General features: G+C 41.2%; 1 protein-coding gene across 1 annotated transcript in view; it reads right to left on the reverse strand.

Moving 5' to 3' along the window:
* LOC142106904 (putative oxidoreductase YteT) overlaps window positions 1-22393 on the reverse strand; it is a 92600-nt gene that overhangs the window by 52285 nt on the left and 17922 nt on the right. The window contains exons 3-9 of the mRNA XM_075189957.1: window positions 19922-20032; window positions 8484-8568; window positions 7459-7532; window positions 6075-6134; window positions 2833-2940; window positions 1323-1379; window positions 4-134 (exon numbers count right to left, since the gene is read on the reverse strand). Of these exons, the coding sequence (XP_075046058.1) occupies window positions 4-134; window positions 1323-1379; window positions 2833-2940; window positions 6075-6134; window positions 7459-7532; window positions 8484-8568; window positions 19922-20032 (626 nt within the window). The remainder of the gene's footprint in view (window positions 1-3; window positions 135-1322; window positions 1380-2832; window positions 2941-6074; window positions 6135-7458; window positions 7533-8483; window positions 8569-19921; window positions 20033-22393) is intronic.

A 22393-nucleotide genomic window follows, 5' to 3' on the forward strand; every position in this document is an offset into this window, starting at 1 on the left:
TACCTTTGCTTACCCATCCAGTAACATATCAGGTCAATATCATGGCAGGACTTTGCCAGCAGAGAAAACGTGCTCTCCTCTTCATTCCTCCAGTTTCCACGCACATAGGAATGAGCAAAGTGCCAATGTCCAATCTTTACAGAGAGAGAGAGAGAAACATCAGGAGAATAGACAGCCGGATAACACAAAATGGAAACAATCATCACATGGATAGTACAAGATGCATTTTCCTTGTTTAGTCTTTTTCTTGCTGGATTGTAGTGTTGGACTCTTGCTTGTATATTACCTTGTTGCTAATACCCTTTCCCTGTCCCAAAAACTATAGGAAAGGATTGAAAATTTGCATAGTCTTTATTTGTGGTACTATCTGTGATCGCCCTCAAACTTCAATAATGTAACTAGCTTTATCCACTCCCAGTATATAGGAGCATTTCATTTTAACATTTAAGTTGTGTACAGACACTGTGCAAATCATACTGTGGTACAGTGCATAGATGCTTCATGTCCACAATCAGCAGGAAATGTCCCTAATCCACCCAGATTCTCTTACTAGAACGTGCAAAAGTCTGCACCCCCCCCCCCCCCCCAGACACCTCCGTCTTGATTCATAAATCCTTGCAACTCCTCCAAAAAAATGGATGTACAGTATATGCACCAAAATAGGCAGATAACACCGTAAAACATCTGTACTGTGCAGAGGGGGAACTAGCTCGCTGTGGGCCCCGGTGCAGGGAGGTGGAGAGGAGGGAACCGGGGCTTCCGACACACTACATCTGCCATGCAGAGGGCCCCATTATCTCCATGGACCCCGGTTCACGGCACCAGCCGCAACAATGGCAGCTCCGACACTGATACTACGCTTATCTACGTTTTTCAATGACCCGTTGTGTCATCTGAACATCTTGGTGATATTAATACAAAACGAATAGAATGTTCAAAAAACATGCACCCCTTCCTTCATATTAACAATGAATTAAGTGTGACTTAAAGGCGAGCACCAGGGATCCCGATTGGTGTAAATGATTAGGTCTGGTGTGAAAAACAATCAGAGGCAAACTGTGAATTTGTTAACTGTCCCAGCATGCCCCCTACCAGTAGGAAACCCACAGGTTCACCTGGCAGACATTGGCATGTAGACTATCGTGTATATAGGAGCATTTACTACATGATTGTAACATTTATTTACTAGGTTCAAGTTTCCCTTTATTATTATTCATTAGTTACAATGTAATATCTAAACTCTCACATTGTGAGCTAATAAGGGGCCCCACTGAGTAAGGCTTTTGGGGGCCACACAGAAGAAGACAATCCTAAATACTCACAGGCTCCATGTGTTGAATGTGGAGAATATCTCCAATAGCGCCAGAGTCCAACAGCTTCTAAAATGAAAACAGGAACAACAGATGAAATGAGTTCTATAAAGAGGCTGCTGGCGATCAGGGCCCCTATATGGTCCTCATTACATATCAAGAAGTGACCACCACTTATTTCTATAACTAAAACATTACTCGTCTGAAGCACCAAGGCCTGAATACATAAAAGGGCCAACAGACGGGCACAATTTACTGTACAGCGATTCTCGGGGAAACTGGTTGTTCCAAAGAAAAAAAAAATGACTGAATCGGTTACCAGTTGTGGCCAAATCAGATCCAGTCAATATATTAGTTGAATAAAGAGGTTTCTAGGGGAGGGATCCAACTGCGGTCAATGTGGCGCACAGACATCGCGCTGTGCACATTGCCTGCAGCGAGGAACAATGAGCAGAGACGCCTGTGAAATCTCCGCTGCCAAGTGTCTCGCGGACGTTCTGGAGACATTTCGTGGCTAACTGAATATCGCACTTGGAGCGCAAAGTGTTCCATCAGCAGATAACTGCACACAGGGGAGAGCAGAGGGGTTAAAGTGGTTCTATCACTTATACCCCATTCATACTGCACCAAAAACCCGGGTTTTTGCAGAGGCACGCTGAAAAACCCGGGTCTTGGTGCAGTATGAATAGTCCAACCACAAAATCCCGGGTCTAAAATCCCGGGACTTAGACCCGGGATTTTGCGAGGGGTAATTCCCGTGTTGGACCCCGCTCGCCAGCAGTATGAATGGTGCAACTCGTGTAATTCCCGGGTCTCACCATTCATACTGTAAAAAAAAAAAAATTGGGAAGTAAAAAAAAAAAAAAAAAAAAAAGATTTTAATTACTAAAAAATACAAAACAAATGTTTACTTAACTTATTTTCAGCCAGCGGTGTCTCCGGTGTGTTGCCGGCTGTCAGGGGGACCTCTGGGTACTAAAACGACGTCATTTCTAATGGACTAGAAATGACGTCATTTTAGTACCCAGAGGTCCCCCTGACAGCCGGCAACGCACCGGAGACACCGCTGGCTGAAAATAAGTTAAGTAAACATTTCTTATGTATTTTTTTATTAATTAAAATCTTTTTTAACACTTTATTTTTTCTAAAACCCGGGTCGGGCAGATGCAGTATGAACCCGACCTGGGAATCTTGTTATCTATACTGCCCTGTGCCCCGGCAATATCCCGGGTTAACAACCGGGAATTCACAAAGAAACGGTACCTGAACTTTTGTCCATATAGACAGAAAAAACAAAAAAAACAAAACCGATCATTGAACTAAAAATACAGAACATGGCGATTTGTGTTGTCCACTTTATGGTACTTGTATAAAAAGGACAATAAAAAAATAAATGAACAAGTAATGGGACACCTGTAATGTAACAGAATGTAGAGAAATCTTCCTTCACACTTACACACAACTTACAGTGTCACACGTTGGCTATTTAACTTTAAAAAGTATACAAATTGCGAAGATTTACCTTCACTTGCTTGGAAACAGGATGATAACGCAACACATGTCCCACCGCCAATATAATGCCACTCTCTTTACAGGCACTAACTATATCACAACAGTCTTCAGCTGTAACCTGGGAAATAAAAAGACAATACAATTAATCTTTTTTTCCCCCACACCGGCATAGGGAGTGCATTTGCTTCTCTAAGGCAGCTTGGTGGCACAGTGGTTACAATTGGTGGCACAGTGGTTAGCATTGGTGCCTCATAATACATGGACCATGGATTCTATTCTGGCTAGGGCATGTCTGTGAGCACACGTATTTGACTTAACATTGCATTGTTACAACTCCCTCTTACTGTTTAAGTAATACTTTCTTAGGTTTATCAAATTTTTATAGTAATTATGTTGTCCCACTTGAGAAGCCAAAAACAAGGCTTCTCAAGTATCTATCAAAATTTCAGGACTACAACATAACATTATTTCTGCAAAATACAAACGCAGGTAGAGAATGTTCCATAACAGCGATGACATAAGAATGCAAAGTAGTTCTACAAACATTAAAGATTTAACAGCCCATCTGTTGTTTGTGGTATTTAGTTAATTAACTCAAATCTCACCGATAGAGACACGATCTTTGGCAATTTTGCAGGAGTGAGATAATGAGACCAAGACATGTTAAAATAATCAGCGTTATCTTCAGCACATTAATACGGGTTTACGAGTGCCACTTCTTAGTATACGTCGCAGTTTGTTTTTAAGTGATCGTTTAGGATAATTTTATTAACCATCACATGTTCTTAGGTTTCAGACTGAGAAATGCAGCCGAAATCAATGGCGAAAATCGGCAAATTGGTCGGATATCTCCATGTGTTATGACCCCAAGATAAGAGCGATGTCCAAGAAAGATCAGATAAAATATGATCGGCTTATTATCGGCCATGCCTGTAAATCAGTTGTCTACTCCCAAAATTAGAGGGAGACCTACTGGACTCCTGAAAGCAAACAATTCTTTCGGAGAGAGTTTACCAGCCCCAAGGTGGGTGGGGACGCAACGCCAATTGTGTTTTAAGCCCAGGGGCAGGGGCTCAACGACGCACCCAATCGGACACGAATCATGTAATCAGGACAAGTCCACCACTCCTCCTACTTACAACTCCTAGAGGCGAAGTCAGAAAAGTAAGCATGCATCCTGTAAATATGGTCGTCCGATACTTTTCTGGTGTTCACCGGCCACCATGTTATTCGGCGGAGTCGCCCGTGTGTCAAACAGATGAATGTTTCCAATTTACCTGTATAATGCTGGGTTCACACTAATACAATCATACTTCAGATGCAATTTCTGTAACGATTTCCCCAAGGACTGAAAGTCCCGATTAGCATGCCGATTCATGCGTACACACCTACACAACTGACCTTCAGACCTGTGATCTTCATATCTCAACCATCTGCTGAAAAGATTGTGACTCTGTAAACACTACAGATATCCGTCTACACTGCTGGGCATGAGTGCGGACACAGTTCCACATTTGGCCGTCATCGATACGATGTGCTTTGGTCCGATAGAACATGATCGTGGGAGTACACACTCTTGCAATATCTGCCCCAAAGGGTCGTGAATCGTGTGATCTGCCCGATAATTGCATCACTGTGTACCCAGCTTAACTAAACTGGAAGGTGAACCTATTGCTTGTGCCGAGTGAGTGGCTTAGACCATGTGTAAAGCTGGGTACACACTACACAGTTTTCATCCAATAATCGGCTAAATCAGCCGACATACGACCTCTCCTTTAAAAGTCGGGTCAGTGTGTGCAGTGACACGATGGTCGAAAGTCTGCCCAAATGGACGATTGTCGCCTCATTTGGTTGGTCGTACCGTTTAATATTTTCATTGCAATCTCGTTTCCATTGTGTAGTGTGTATAAACTTTCGACCGATCCACAACAGTGAGTATGAAATTACAGTCATTGCTCACGACAACATGGCTGTAAAAAGTCGCTAAAGGGACGTCTGCTCTTCCCTTTATCGTCCTAAACGATGCTAGTGTGTATGCAGTCGGCATAAAAAGTTGGTCGCAATTTCTGTAGTGTGTATCCAGCTTTAGACTTAAGGTCCAAAGGAGATTGAGAAACAGATGGGAGACCCTGGGACTATGTTAATTCAGAACCCACGGAGCTAATGCAAGATTATGCAAATGAAGAAAACCCATTGGCTGCATACGAAATACAGCCTAGATCAGCATCACAGAATTCCAAAGTGAGTGATCCAAATAGATAAATGAAAAAAAGTTTTATTCCTACAAGTCAGACTCATCAGGAGTAAAAAAAAAAAGAAAAAACAAGTTTGGTTCATATCAAGGACAGCATGGCAGAGGCCCGAAGAAAGTTTGGATTTCAAGGTTCTCTTGAGAGGGACATAAATCTCCCATTCATTTTATGACAGAAACGTGTAAAGAAATAAGAGGATTAGAGGATACACAAATCAAATCATTACACCAACAGAAATGTAGATGTTTAAAGGACCATTAAATTTAAAATACAAGTTGTCTCAAATAAAACCTCTGCCAGTAACACAAAATACGTAAAAGTGTCTGGAGCTTATCGGAACTGAAGATATTCGAGATAAAGTTGTGATCACGGAGGGCATATATTCCGACGCACAGCAGACTTCCTGCTCAGTAATCCCATTCAACAAAACTGCAGCCAACTTTTCCCGAAACCTGAAATGGCCAACATAACATAAGCTCTTATTCTGTGTTCTCACATTGTACTAGCTGAAGTCCTGTCAAGGTATAGGAACTTTTACATACATATCTGGAGATACAACTTCTTTTGTGTTTAGCAGTTGTTTAAAGGACCTGTGCAGATCTGGTTTATGAAAGTTTTTGAAACATATCACAGTTAAAGATATCTGAGAGAAGGTTGTAATTCTCGGTCACAGATATTTCATTATGCACTGAAGACTGTGTTTTAATAAAGCTTTAATACAGATAGAAAAAAAACTTTATACATACGTCCCTGTTTTTGGAGACAGTCCAGACCTGCTCAGATACAATGATCAGCAGCTTCCGCATGGATTGAAATATTTTACATATACATTTGCAAGTGACACCTGAGAACTTGTCATATTCCATTAACTTGTATTTAAGGGTTACTGGCCCACAATATGCAGTAATCCCAGCGCATTTCATGGTGTACCGCTGTTGATTTCACAGTATGAATGTACATTCTCTTCACATTTTATAAAATAGGGCAATTCAACACTTACAGCCATGGGTTTTTCCAGTAGAACATGATATCCTTTCCTTGCAAAAGCAATTGCAGGTTCCTAGAATACAAACAATGTTATTTAAGCACAGAAAACATTTGTATAACCGATTCCCTTCACAACAACACAGTGCAAGCACTACCCCCATACAAATGATATTCACATTTTTCTAAGAATTGCACCTATTTGCAGACTCTAAACATCCGGAGATATTTAAACCTTCAGGGCAGATGTTTGCATTTTGCAATGCGCTGGTTACATCCCGAAAACTTTCTGTTTCTTAATATAGTCACGCTAATTGTATATATTTTTTTCTGGACATAAGGCTTTCTCGAAGCAGAATACTGGAATAAGCAGAATTACATCTTACAAAGGGCTATCCACTTTTGGATGATACCCTATCTTTCCAAAGTGCAAACCCCTCTGTAGTGGATGCATCTTTTCCCCTTAACTCCCGGCTACCCGCAGGCCCGGCGCTCCCATTAGGCAAAGTTAGGCACTTGCCTAGGGCGCCGGGCTCTGGAGGGCGCCACAGTATTCTAAAATACTTTAAAACTGTGCGGCGACCGCTGACCATACCTGTCACGGCCGCCGCACAGCATTCAGATGGACGGGGAAGGGGGGGGGGGAGAGGCTATTTTGTCACCACCGCCGCCTCTCTGCTCCGTCTCCTCCCCTCCACTTACTAGTGTCAGTGAGTGGAGGGGAGGAGACGGAGCAGGGAGGCGGCGGTAGTGAGACAAGGTAAGGAGAGGAGGGAGGAGGGAGGAGGGAGGAGGGCAGCGATTTTTGCGGGGGGAAGGGGGGCGCCGCTTTTTTAAAAATGCCTAGGGCGCCGTGGACCCTAGCACCGGCCCTGCCTACCCGTATTATAAAAGAAGATCATGAGGACTGCAGCTGCCAATCACAGAAGGAGGAAGAGCAGAGCGCCTCAAGATCTAGACAATCACAGCCGTCAATAGTATTCTGTACATTCCATGCAACAGCATCTGATTGGATTGGTCATAGCTCTTGTCCAATCTTTTGTGTCATTCCTTGCACACCTGCAGATTCAGGTAGGATTGGAATACAAGACTTCCCCCTGTTGGCCTATCCTACAAACAGTACAGATAGATAGATATAGATAGATAGATAGATAATCCAACTAGCCCCATTGCGGTACCATTTCAGAGATAGAAAAAATATTTTGAAAGATGATAGGATGATACCAGGGAGATGGTACAGATACAAGAGAATACAACAGCTGCTTGTGATACACCCAATGAGAGACCTATGAAATAACAGCACAGAGGCTGGGACTCGGGAGGGTAGAGTCCTCCCTACAGAACCTGCACCTGCTACAGCAAAATAACTTATGTGCGAGTGCGGATTTCTAAACATGTACCTTGTGCAGTTTGTCCGGGGTGGCGATGATCACCGCGTCAGCAAATTTTTCCTTTTCCGCGGCTTCTCTCCAGTCTGCATAAAAATTATTTATCATTTTAGGTCAAGGTGGAGGTCAGATTTTCTTTGCAGGTGTTTATATTGAAGCGTATGCGTTATCTGCACTCCGTGAAGGCAGCCGGTAGTTATGAGAACGTAGATTATCTATTCACTAAAAACTAGTGAGGTACAAAGAACATTCTCATGAATACTGGTCCAGTGCAAAAAAAAAAGCTGTCTTCACTGTACGCTTAATTTACTAACACCACAACCAATCAGCAATTAGCTTTTAAATGTCTACTGCCAGGTTAAACAATAACAACAAGTATCTAAGTGGTTGCTATAGCTTAGTGCAAAGTTTGCACCTTAAGATCAAGATCATTATCAGTAAATAAACACGTGTGTAGGCACTGAATGCACATTCATTTGATACACTCTCTAGCAGAGTGTATCTAACACATACTTCTACTGCAAGGTTTCCAACTCATCCCCACTCCTATGTCACGCACTGCATGTTATAAGATAACAAATAGCTTTAAAAGTTATGTGATGCAGGGGTGTTGGCCGTGTCGGACAAAATATTCTCAGCCCTCCGAAATAGAAATCGTACAGGACAGGAAAGAGTTAGATACACTCTCTAGCAGAGTGTATCTATTGAATGATTAGATATAGGATAAGTGTTCTATCATTTTCAGTCTATTTTATTTATATAAAAAGCTCACAAAAGGTGGACTTATCCTTTAAACTGCTCCAGGCTTCAGTGTTTGCAGCAGTGTTTACAATCTAGAACACAGGATTTCAGTTTACAGTTGATATTAGAGTTTTTTGCAGCTTAACAAAAAGGTAATCTAAGGAACATTCACAGAGAACGGCTGTCTCTACACCACCACAGCCGTCTCACACCGTAAACTTCTGTACACACTTCACAGTGCAATCAGACGATGGGGATCGCCTTTAAAGAATTTAAAAAAAATAAAAAAAAGTTACCGGCAAAAAAATTGTCTTCTTCTATATCATGAGACATCTTAAGTTCTTCTTTAGTGCAAAGTCGAGGATCTGCAACCCCAACAATCTGTGAGAGAAAATATATTGTAATATTTCATTATATAAATATATTAACTAATTCTTTATGCACAAAAGGTATCACCTGTCATATTAAATATTACGATATATGCAAGCACAAAACACATACATTTTTGGACACAAAAAAAGTTATTTACCAACGCCACCATATTAAAATATATTATATTTTTTATTATTCACATCAGTACCTGCCCTATTGCAGCTTACAGTCTAATCAATGTCCTAACACAGACACAGGTCCATTGTTTTGTCAAAAGCTGGAGAAACGTAGCAAAATAGTTTTGCACTGTGGGAGGAAACCGGAACACCCGGAGGAAACCCACATAAACACAGGGGAGAACATACAAAGTACACACAGAAGATAGGGCCTTGCTCAGAATCAAACCCATGTGGCCCCCCATGCTGTGAGACAGCAATGCTGACCACTGTGCCACAAACTACAAATTAAGACTAAAAGGCACAATCACAAATAAAGTAGGCTATGTTGTGTTTGGGAGTCAGGCCTCCAGTTCTGAGAGTCATCTTTCAAATATTTTTGTTTGGGGGGGGGGGGGTGTACTCTACATGAATAAATGACTACATTGCCTCCCATAATTGTATGTTTGTCACTTTCCTCTAGCTTAGTTCACCCCTGTCTGCATAGGGACTCATTTATCCCTTACAAAGCGGCCAAGGCGCACCGCAACTCCTCTGTGGTGGCACTGTGCCTCTTAGTGTTGGCAAGTGCACCTAGACTTCCATCAGAGGAAATGGGTTTGACGAGCAAGATGGTGAAGGCGCTGAAGTTTGCAGGGGCTGTAAGAGGAGTTGGGGGGCGCAGGGGCTGTAAGAGTTGGGGGGCGCAGGGGCTGTAAGAGGAGTTGGGGGGCGCAGGGGCTGTCAGAGGAGTTGGGGGGCGCAGGGGCTGTAAGAGGAGTTGGGGGTCGCAGGGGCTGTAAGGAGTTGGGGGTCGCAGGGGCTGTAAGAGGAGTTGGGGGGCGCAGGGGCTGTAAGAGGAGTTGGGGGGCGCAGGGGCTGTAAGAGGAGTTGGGGGGCGCAGGGGCTGTAAGAGAGTTGGGGGGCGCAGGAGCTGTAAGAGAGTTGGGGGGCGCAGGAGCTGTAAGAGAGTTGGGGGGCGCAGGAGCTGTAAGAGTTGGGGGGCGCAGGAGCTGTAAGAGGAGTTGGGGGGCGCAGGGGCTGTAAGAGGAGTTGGGGGGCGCAGGGGCTGTAAGAGGAGTTGGGGGGCGCAGGGGCTGTAAGAGAGTTGGGGGGCGCAGGGGCTGTAAGAGAGTTGGGGGGCGCAGGGGCTGTAAGAGAGTTGGGGGGCGCAGGGGCTGTAAGAGAGTTGGGGGGCGCAGGGGCTGTAAGAGGAGTTGGGGGGCGCAGGGGCTGTAAGAGGAGTTGGGGGGCGCAGGGGCTGTAAGAGAGTTGGGGGGCGCAGGGGCTGTAAGAGAGTTGAGGGGCGCAGGGGCTGTAAGAGAGTTGGGGGGCGCAGGGGCTGTAAGAGAGTTGGGGGGCGCAGGGGCTGTAAGAGAGTTGGGGGGCGCAGGAGCTGTAAGAGGAGTTGGGGGGCGCAGGGGCTGTAAGAGAGTTGGGGGGCGCAGGGGCTGTAAGAGAGTTGGGGGGCGCAGGAGCTGTAAGAGGAGTTGGGGGGCGCAGGAGCTGTAAGAGGAGTTGGGGGGCGCAGGGGCTGTAAGAGAGTTGGGGGGCGCAGGGGCTGTAAGAGAGTTGGGGGCGCAGGGGCTGTAAGAGAGTTGGGGGGCGCAGGTGCTGTAAGAGAGTTGGGGGGCGCAGGGGCTGTAAGAGGAGTTGGGGGGCGCAGGGGCTGTAAGAGGAGTTGGGGGGCGCAGGGGCTGTAAGAGAGTTGGGGGGCGCAGGGGCTGTAAGAGAGTTGGGGGGCGCAGGGGCTGTAAGAGAGTTGGGGGGCGCAGGGGCTGTAAGAGAGTTGGGGGGCGCAGGGGCTGTAAGAGGAGTTGGGGGGCAAAGGGGCTGTAAGAGAGTTGGGGGGTGCAGGGGCTGTAAGAGAGTTGGGGGGCGCAGGGGCTGTAAGAGAGTTGGGGGGCGCAGGGGGCTGTAAGAGGAGTTGGGGGGCGCAGGGGCTGTAAGAGGAGTTGGGGGGCGCAGGGGCTGTAAGAGGAGTTGGGGGGCGCAGGGGCTGTAAGAGGAGTTGGGGGGCGCAGGGGCTGTAAGAGGAGTTGGGGGGCGCAGGGGCTGTAAGAGGAGTTGGGGGGCGCACTGGGTTTTCCTTGCCAAGAATGGAGCAGACATATCCAGTGTGCCTAGTATTTCAGAGCAATGGACAAAAAAAGGGAGTATATTGCAAGGACATCAAGGGGTGGAGACTCAGGGATGCATTTTTCACTTTTCAGTTCCAGTTCGTGAAAGATTTCTTTAGAAGCATTCAATGCAAAAAGAAAAAAAAAAAAATGTAATGCACACAAAAGTGCTACAAGTAACAAAGACAGCTCTTACGTGCTTCAATAAATGAGGCTACACTAAGCAGTAACTTCGTAGAAAGAAAGGTTTTTATTAATGATAGTGTTGGCTCTAAAGTGTTAGGAGGTTGGACCTTGATGTGACTCACCTAAGCAGGCACGGTTTGCAGAAACATCTGTGTAAAACCAACGCATTTTGTGGGGTGCTCCACAAAAAAAGGGCAATCATGCAGCACGGTGGCTCAGTGGTTAGCACTTCTGCCTCACAGCACTGGGGTCATGAGTTCTCCCCGTGTTTGCGTGGGTTTCCTCCGGGTGCTCAGGCTTCCTCCCACACTCCAAAAAAACATACTAGTAGGTTAATTGGCTGCAATCAAAATTGACCCTGGTGTGTGTGTGTGTGTTAGGGAATTTAGACTGTAAGCTCCAATGGGGCAGGGACTAATGTGAATGTGTTCTCTGTACAGCAATGCGGAATCGGTGGCGCTATATAAATAAATGATGATGATGATAATGCATATATGCATCTTGCATTGCCTATTAAGCTGTAACGGGCATATTCAATTAGGTGCGGGCATCGTGGCTACGCACCAGAACGGCCCACGAAGGTAAATCACCGCAACACCACAGGTTCCCGTTCACAATCCTATGTGGTGCGAACGGAAATGCGCAATGTTTCGGGACTGACACACTTACATGTGCAGCCGCGTGTAGCCGCGACGCCCATACCCAATTGATGTCCTGCCATCCTACTGCGGGATTCCCCATCCACCGCTTCATTTCAATATAGATACCAGTAAACAGTAAATCACACTGAAAAACATGTCCGTTAAACCAAAGGAACTTTATCACTTCTCCTTTTTATCTCCTGTGTATTTACATAATATGGCGGAGACCTAGATCAACGTTGGTAACATATTAAACAGTTGCCAGGAACATTTAACTGCTGAGCCAAGGCACGGAAGCTGGTCATGCGTAATACTGGCTCCCGAGCCTGGGATCACTACAACCCTGGTGGTGACAAGCACTTGCGTTTACATTTGAAATAAGTCTCCTTAATAAATATTTGTTGTTAAAGCCCATAGAAAAAGAAAGGTTGATAAAACATGCAGAAAAAGGAGGGATTTTAGTCAGCAAATGATCAGTATTGAAAAATAGGGACACTTACAGACACAAAAGATAAAAATTACAATCTGTGACAATTAGGGTCAGATGGCGACTAAGCTATTGCAATAGTTTAAGGGTATGCGACAGATTGCCGGCATTCACCCAAGGGGTTAATGAGCACCTTCCACCTACACTGAGATGGCCATTTTGTGTGCTGAAGTAATAGTCAGTCTATTCACTGGAAAAGTAATGCCACTGGTGTATACTGGTTAATCCCACAAAATGGCTGCCTACAGTATGCAGCTAAGAGATGCACAGGTAAAATGTGAGTGTTTTACAGACATAATAGACTAATGATATATAGCCTGTAGTGATGTCCTCCAATCAAGTCTCTGCTTGAGTCCTGTATTAGTATGTAGAAGAATCGCACTCGGCCTTAACAAAATTTCAACTGATCAAACTGCTTTTTGCTCGCAGTTCCTATTTGACATCTGCAGCTGCAGAGGTGTCTCCCTTTTCGGTATAAACCCTCCTCCCATTACTCCCGAGAGGCTACACCCTCTGCTGCGGAGGGTGCAGCCGGCTACAAATCATTTTTGTTGAACTACGTTTTGTAAAATGACACATTAGTTACCTGTTGAAAAACAGCAAATCAACATTTTGTAGCTGCAAATGACAGAATCCAGACAGGGGGAGCCATTTGCCCCTCTATTTTTTTTTATTTTTTTGGTCGGTCAAGCATTGTGCTTGTAAAAGCAGGAAGGAATGTTTTTAGATTATTTCTAGTCATTCGTTTGGAAAAACACAAAAAAAAAACAACAAAAAAAAAAAAAAACAGTCTTGGGGGGACACTAAAATTAAAAGGATATTTATTGTCAATTCTACATTTATTTATTCTTATTTTTTTTTAAATAAAGCAACTTTGTTCTCTTTATTGTCGGATATTTATAGTCTAAATAAATGTGTAACGATTGATGCTGTCGCTACGTCTGCCTCTTCATCCCTCAATTCCAGAAATAAGCATTGTCCCTTTTATACTAAATAAAAAAAAAATGAATAGAAATCCCAGAGCTTGGATTGGCTGCCTTCCTACCTTGGTTTCTTGCAGACTAGCCCTTGTTTTCTTTCTTAGCTTATCTCCAACTAAGTGACCTTTGCCCCCCCCCCTTTTTTTTCCCAAAAGTCAACTAGGAAAAGGGTGTTCAAATAAATACAAAAAAAAGAAGGACTTTATGTCTCATAAACCCACCCTGTTTTGGGGCTATGCCCAGAAAGCCAAAAAAAAAAAAAGAAAAGAAAATTGCATCATATTTTTTTTTCTCTCCATTTTGCAAATGGTTAAACAACAGCTTAGAGAGCTCACCCCCCACCCACTTGCTGAAGACATGGCTGGAGCAGGATCCATTACAGCTCAGGCGAGAGGCACGTATTTAAGCAGGCTCTGCATAAAATAGAAGGAGAGACTTAAGGGCCAAGAGAGAAATGACAAGGTTGTGACGGGATGTAACGTGTCATTTTCACAATCAATGCAATACCGGAATTTTTTTGCTGAAGACAATGGGGATTACAGTAGCAGAAAAAAAGCAAAAATGAAGAGATATTTTGTGGAAGATGCATAAGATTAACAGAAAACAGATCCGATGCTTTTCTGACAAGGACTTTTGAAGTAGAATTGGTATTGGGGCACATGTATTAAAGGTGATTTTATTTTATTTGCATTTGTTGTTTAAATATAGTATATACTATTCTCTCTAAATTGGAGATCTTTATACCAGTTTACAACATTTCATTATATGTATTTTATAATATATTTATGTATATAATGCATATATATTATTTGTTATCTTTTGTACATGTAAATATGTTTTGTACAATAATAAAATTAGATATTATCAAATAAGTTTAAATTCGGACACTGAATCATTATAATTTGCATTAAAGATGACAATTTATTTAATTAAAAGAAAATTAATAATATCAAATATTACAATAGTTGTTTCAATTTAATATCTGTAGTAACAAAGTCTCCATTTTATAAGAATAGAATTGACACATGAAAATAGGATAAATTATACAACCCTAAGGTCGCCAGCAATCCAACAATCTAGTACAGAGTTTTCTCTACCATTATTTCCAACCACCTAGATGGAAGATACCAAATTTTTGGGTGGATGTTATTTGATGGCTTCAGACAATTGGTTTAGACCACGGAATGCTTGTGCCATCAATTAATGAATTATGCATGTAGATTACCGACATGGTACTATCAACAGCAGCTTCCAGCTTTTGCAATAAAATAAAATTGCACAAAAATGTAAAAAAATAAAAAAAATATATAAATATAAAAAAAAATGGAAAAGCTAAAAAACAACAAAAACAAAACAAAGCGTTACTCTTGGTTTCCTGGTAAATGGCCTGTAGGTCAAAATCAACAAACTGTTTTCTTAATCCACGTATAAATTATGTTTTCTGTTTTGCACGTGACTGATACATATAGTGATATTGTCAATGTGGTTTCTGAATTTATCTTAAGAGTGTAACAATTTTTATTTAGTCTGTGCATTCACAGTACACAAGGTCTGTAAACACCATAATCAATCTTACAGGCTTAACAAACTGGAAAATGTAGCGAATAAATATAGACCGTCTAAATCTATGCAGGATACATTATTAATTCATATCATTTACTGTATCTGTTTCAATCAAATACGACTCGTGTCAGAGCTTTACAAATATGTCACTATGATAGAATACATAAATATATATAGTACATTTAGACATCGTTACAAATGGTGGATGGAGTTGGCTTTCTTATTCCTTACAGTCCAAGATATCTTCTAAGGAGATAGATATATATATATATATATATATATATATATATATATATATATATATATATATATATATATATATATATATATTTATTTTTTTTTTATTTATTTTTTTACTTTGTTCAGTTTCTGCAGTAATAAAATGATCTACATTTACTACCTGTGGTGCTGATTTTATCATATTTTACACATTGTGGTTCTGAAATCTTTCACTATTTTTTCTCTCTCGGTTTGTGTTTTAACATATAATACTAGTGGTTGTGTTCCTTCTATTAACCATACTGCTCTGGTCTGTTTTATGTTTTGTTTGCATCTATGTAAACATGTTGTATCTCATCGAAGAGTCTTAAGAGACTGCAAAGGATGTTGACGGTAAAGAAACCGAATAATGTTAAGAACTGGATAATATTGTCGTCTTTAGGTATTTTCCTGCTCTCTGCAAAATATAGAGGTTGACGTTCTATTTAAGGAAGTTATATGAGCTCCATCCTTTATGTCACATAATGCATATTATAGAACATGCTTATGATGTTTGGAAGAACATTTTGATATTCAAAATAAACAGGGCAAAAGATGAATTCCTTCCACTAATGTAAATTGCTGTATAGGTCTTTGTAGAAGGACTACAATAAATAAATGACTCCAACGACAAGCACACATTGGAAGACCTACGGATGAGGAACTGTGAAAAAAGTGCAGACTAAAAGCTTCGGAAGAACCCAACACGTTTTGTGTCCAGCCGTGTGTGTCTTCTATCAATAGAGGGATAAATTAAAGTGTGCGTAGGGTTCCGATTTTCTTAAGTCAATAAATGCTATCAAATATTTCTTTTTGGGTGCCCGGTCCAGTGCCATCATTACAGGTGCCAATTCCCACTAATTTAATTAAACCATGTAAATCAAGGCCCAGAATTGAACAAAAATAAGCCATCTAAACAAATGATTTTCAGTAGCAGAAAACACAGAAAAGTGTACTATGAAATGCGAAACACATGGCAGCTCTAAATGTAATCAATAAACGACCATCTGGCAGAGACGTTTCACTGATGATCAGAATTTATAATCATTTATTGTACGTACATTTCATGTAGTGTGTTCAGTTTGCAGATAAGATATACAAAAAATATTATTTGCAAAGTGTATTTTGATCATTTTAAAAGGTAGCGAGTGAGTAAGACTACATGCCTTAAGAAGTGGAATACTTAGGATGGTCACTGTGATAGGGGTTTATTACATATATGACAACCACAAAAGAAATTCGAATTTAAAGTGGTTTGAAAATAGATTTGGATCCTGACATATTAAGATAAGATGCCAGTGTTACAATAGGCGACTTGTACAATATTAACGGACTTCTATAAAACAAGCAAGCTGAACATGTTATGATACCCTCCACTGACCTCATCGAGAAAACACAACATTGCACAATAGGTTAGAGCAAGGTCTTTCCACAAGGGGTCGTTAGTGGATCAGTAATGTATATGCTAGAATTCAGCTTGCACAGTATTTTTCCTTATGTATTGCAATCTGTGTCAGTGTTATTTCTACAGCTTTTTTTCTGCTTAGTCTTAATTTAAAGGGAAAAAAAATCAGCAGTAATTTGATACCAACGTTTAAGCATTTTGGAAAACACGGTGATAATCAGAATGCACCGCTTGCAAGATCTCACTGCTACTCCAAGGGCTAGATTTACTAAGCTGCGGGTTTGAAAAAGTGGGGATGTTGCCTATAGAAACCAATCAGATTCTAGCTTTCATTTATTTAGTGCATTCTACAAAATGACAGCTAGAATCTGATTGGTTGCTATAGGCAACATCCCCACTTTTTCAAACCCGCTGCTTAGTAAATCTAGCCCCAAGAGTCTAATGAGGGATACATCGGATGCAGCTTATCCTACACGTATAGACAAAAACACAAATCAGTTGATATTACACTGTAACCACACATACAACTAAAAACACATACTAACAAACAGGTCAGCTGTATTATAAATGTAGCAGTCAAAAGAGACACTCATAGCTGCCAATGGATAAACTTAAAGAAAACAAATCCATACATTACATACAAAATATGTAAATTGTGAAGGTAAAAGTGACGGGGGAGATATGGATCTAAAATGGGAAAAGAAGCTTTTTTGTAGGGTTCATCATTAATAACCACATAATTCTAATCCAAAGCAGAAAAATCCTTAGATGGCATAGGTCTGACGCAATTCAGGAGCGATACTGGAGGTTTCTCTAATGTAGTGGTATTCTCTGACATAGGAATAATATTGGAATGTTTAGTTTAGAAAATATATAAAAAAATAAAAAATAAATAACTCCTTCCCTATCAAACAATGTTAAAAACCTTGGTTTCTACATCTAATAAATACAACCAAAGGACTGATTCCAGAACATTGTAGATCTATTAATATCCCACAATTAAAGAACGGATCTACAAAGTGAATTATTATTATTACCATTTATTTATATAGCGCCACTAATTCCGCAGCGCTGCACAGAGAACGCACTCACATCAGTCCCTGCCCCATTGGAGCTTACAGTCTAAATTCCCTAACACTCAGACAGACGGAGACAGACTATGGTCAATTTGTTAGCAGGAAATTAACCTACCAGTATGTTTTTGGAGTGTGTGAGGAAGCCGGAGTACCCGGAGGAAACCCACGCAAACACGGGGAGAACATACAAACTCCACACAGATAAGGCCATGGTTGGGAAATGAACTCATGACCCCAGTGCTGTAAGGCAAAAGTGCTAACCACTGAGCCACCGTGCTGCCCCACGAGACACTATCAAGTCTATATTCTTATAGCTACCACCATTACCCATATCTTCTCTTCTTTTCCCTTTCATCTGCCAATTCTTAATCTACATCAGTATTTGACCAAAACCAGCACTTTTGGAAACCAGAGTCCTAAATGTGGTTTGCACTTTTGGAGAACTGCTCCTTCATCAATCATTATCATCACGTATAGCAAATATGTCCCGAAAAACCGCCATCTCCTTCGATACACGCAGACGGATCTCAATACAGCTTGATCAAAACCAGCTCCGAACAACAAACTCATAGCTTCAATAGAGCTCTGTTCACACAGTATGGACGGATTGAGTCCTACAACCCTGACAGCCGGACCAAGACCCAGCTCTCGACTTCAGGTAACATCCCCCTCCCATTGGGCATGTTTTTACTCCCCCTTTAAGAAAACTCCAACTCACATCTTGCAAGACACTAGACATTGGCAATCACTCCAAACTTTATTCCCCCTTGTTAATCATTTTTGTTATATTCAATAGTCATCTCTGGTTTGCTCCTTTGTTCTAAGCGCCCTAATTGGGTATCATAACTTTTATTTTCGAAAAAATGTATAAATAAAGAATTGAAGAAAAAAAAAAAGAAAAAAGTAATGACAACTCCAAATACAAAATACCATTAGGTTGATGTGTTGCCCTTTAGATAATGATCAGAGCTGTACACAACAATCCTTGTCGATTATTAACCACTTGCATCTTCAAAAGGGACTTTCAACTGATAAACGGAACTCACATACTGGCATGCTGTTACCTACTGTCCCCTCCAGGGTACTAGCTTAACCAGGAGGGGAATCATTTCAATACACAGACAAAAATAGACATATTCCCATGTCAGAAGTCGGTCTGTAGTTAGCTTAAAATATCCAGTGTCAATAAACTATTCCTTACACAACTTATTTGGTCACACCGGTACAAAATATTCATGCCAAGACATAAAATAAATGTCAGTGAGTGTACAGGCTGAGCAAATACAGATTTCAGAAACACCTTACCTGGGTTAAGAGAAAGCTCAAGGTGAATTTGCGAATTGTCTATAAATGCTCTCTGAAAACCCTCTTTATTAGATCCTACCCTACACTACTTAAACTGGTACACTCTCACTACTGGTCCAACCTCCACTCTACGAGTCCCACTCGCTCCTCTGGTCTCCGCTCTGCTCTTTTCTCACTAGATTGTAAGCTCTCAGGTGCAGGGCCCGACTCTCTGCTTTCACATCTGCATTTATGTGGTCTACTTTGCATGTTTCTACTTTATGTGTGCTCTGTTTTCCCAAGTGGCCGCCGGGTCTGTCTTACAGATCAACAACAACAACATTAATACTCTGCATAGATTATTAGATATAAAGTCAAGAATGGAAAGGTACCAACTCATATTATCATCAGCTATTCATATAGCGCCACTAATTCCGCAGCGCTGTACAGAGAACTCACTCACATCAGTCCCTGCCCCATTGGGGCTTACAGTCTAAATTCCCTATAGATACACACACATAGAGAGAAACAAAGGTCAATTTAATAGTAGCTAATTAACCTACCAGTATGTTTTTAGAGTGTGGGAGAACACCGGAGCACCCGGAGGAAACCCACGCAAACACGGTAAGAACATACAAACTCCTCACAGATAAGGCCATGGTCGGGAATTGAACTCATGACCCCAGTGCTGCAAGGCAGAAGTGCTAACCACTAAGCCACCGTGCTGTCCAAATCTAGCCCATATTATCTATCAGAGAAGGAAGTGGTTTTAGGTAATCTCTAACATGAAAACTTTTTTCCCCCCCATGAAGAAATGGAAAGTGCTTTATATATTAGAGGTTTATTTAATATTTCAGAGCCTGCATAGCAATATTTTAATATTTCAATATGTAGGGATAACTAAACTTTTAGCTAATCTATATGGAATACCTCCTAAGTGCCTTTCTTTTGGACTTAAATAATTGACGATGCTCTTGGCTTCCAAATATGTACCTATATGGAAAAATAGATGGCCAATGAACAGAGGTCTATAAACAAAATGTAAAATGGACTGAGAATGCAATAGACATGTTCCCTTTCCGTTTAGTATAAGAAACGTAAGCTATATAAAAAGAAACCAGTCATTGCTTTGTACTTTAAGCATATTGAGAATATGAAATATAGTAAAAAAAAAAATAATAAAAAAAAAAAATGATAAGATTCTTACCTTCATTCTTTTGGGGAAACTTACGGCAAAATCCGTGTAGCACATTCCCCGACTCCCGGCACCAACAATTAGGACCGTGACGCATTTCACGTCATCTTCGTCAGGCCTTGGCTGATTAAATAAAGAAATATTTTCATTTGTTGGATGAAATAAGCATAACGATCATTGCTTAAATTGTGTTGGTCATATAATTTTTTAAATAACGTATTTTATTTTGAGAGGTACAGTTAAAACATTTTTTATGCATTATGCCAGCCACATATACATCATAGTGTCTGTGGCACCAAAATGACCACGATTAGTCATAATAATCTTTTTGAAGTCCATCAGATTATGGACATGTTGGTAACTCCAGTCTGACAATATACATCATCTGCCACCATCAACTTTGTTTAAAAAACTGAACTTTTAAAGGGGGGAATTAGATTCCCCCCGAAGTACCGTCGCGTAAAACCTATTACCGTTATTACGGTAATATTAACCCAGCTTTCTGCAAGCAAAAAACAGACGTTGAAACAACCATAATAACGGTATTTAAGCGCACTATTACCATAATAACGGTAATAGTGCGCAGGTTGCGTTACTTTTTACAGTAATGCAGCCAATTGAATTCCCCCATAGCCTTTGTTACGGTTAATGCCCTATTTCAAACTACAATCAAAACTTAAATTCAGAGTTATCATTATCCACATAATATCCTATATGTCAGTTACATAGAATTATATATAACCAAGCTTAATTAGCACATGAATGTGTTAACGTTCTCTCTCACTGTTCTTATTACGCAGCAATTATTATGGAATAGCAACATTGCTTAAGGCATATAAAAAAAATAAGATAATAAACTGGTATACAGTAATATGAAGAAAAGTTTCTTTAAAAATAAAAAAGGAGAAATGCAGAAATAGAAAAACGTGTGCAATTCCTTGATTTCTGGACTGGGGAAAGTGGAAAGTTGGACAGGACTCCACTAACCAAGTAAGTCTGACAAAGTACAACAGTTTTTTATTTAAAGACAAGCCCGTGTATATGCTAATAAGGGGGAAATCCCTCCTTTTGCTATGCCGCTACTACATTATAAGTTGTATGTGGGCTAGAAGCATTTTAAGAAATTAGTGGGCCTGTGTGCAAAATAAGTGCTCGACCCTGCACATAAATGATAACTAGAATCTGATTGGTTGCTATAGGCAACATCTCCACTTTTGCAAACTCGCAGTTTAGTAAATATTCCACTAAGAGTTACAAGGTTTGAGGTGCTGGTGTTAGTGTGACTTCATTACCACATAAATTCTCTAAAAGTGTATCCATATTGCTTTATTGATTACATTTACTATTAGATTGTGCCATGAGCGGTTATTGCATTGGTAACATTGCTACTTGTTCATTGTCTGACTCACCCTAGCAATATGTGGTGCAGGGTCATTTAGGAGCCCTCACCTGACTCGTGGACAGTAGTTGCTTAGTGAGGGAAACACCCACCTGATAGGGGGAAAAAAAAAACACCTGGCATATTTATTAGTCAACAGCAGGAAATGATAATGATGACGGGGGGGAGCTTTAGCAAAATATAATGAAGTCAGGTGAGGGCTTCCTAAAGTGGTCTCCTAGTAGGAATCCGACAATACTACTGCCACAAGGACCACATGCATGATTCCGGTGATGTTACTGCGCTAGAGACCAAGGTGAGACCTTATCTACACCTGTCAACATACTGTCACATGACGGAATTTGTAGATTCCGAGGGTTCCACAAATTATATTGTGAGATTTTTGAGTGACGTTTGCTCTAATCGTAGTTACAGCACTGTTTCTGACTTCTTTGATGTAAAGGCTTTCCTCAAAAACTAAACCATTCACAAGTTTCCCAGCACAAAACACAACATATACAGTTAACCCACACATAGGCGTAATGGATTAGGACTTTCCTCTAGTGAGAATTCTTCTAAGTGAAATTCTTACAAGTGTATTAACTAGTATAGTTAGAGATATACAAGAGGAGAACAGGAGGGGAACCTTTTACCTGCAAACACTGCTACATGAGGACAACAATCAACTAACAGCCCTGAGCTCTGATATCCCTCACCACCTGGATTACTAACTGCCTGGACACTCCCTGCTGAACGGTTTCTCACACATATTCAGGCCTGCTGCAGTATTATGATTTGGTGATTCCTCTTATGCTGCTTGGATTCCCAATTTTAATCCACACTGTTGCTCCACTTAGCTTGAACTTTGACCTGGCTCCCTCTTGTCCTGTGGATTTGTATAACCAGCTCAGTGCACCTTGCATTACGCTTTGTTTTATACTATTGCCTTCCAATCATGCCTGATGTTACTGTTTCACCTAACTGTTTTTTCTAAACCCACCCATCTGCTATCTCTGCTGTCCTTTCTGCTTCTTATTCCCTGACTCTTACTTTACATCTCTTCTTCCTCTTTTCTCTCCTTCTTCCTTTGCATTCTTTTTATTCAC

This window comes from Mixophyes fleayi, chromosome 11 (assembly GCF_038048845.1).
Source record: "Mixophyes fleayi isolate aMixFle1 chromosome 11, aMixFle1.hap1, whole genome shotgun sequence".
NCBI lineage: Eukaryota > Metazoa > Chordata > Amphibia > Anura > Limnodynastidae > Mixophyes > Mixophyes fleayi.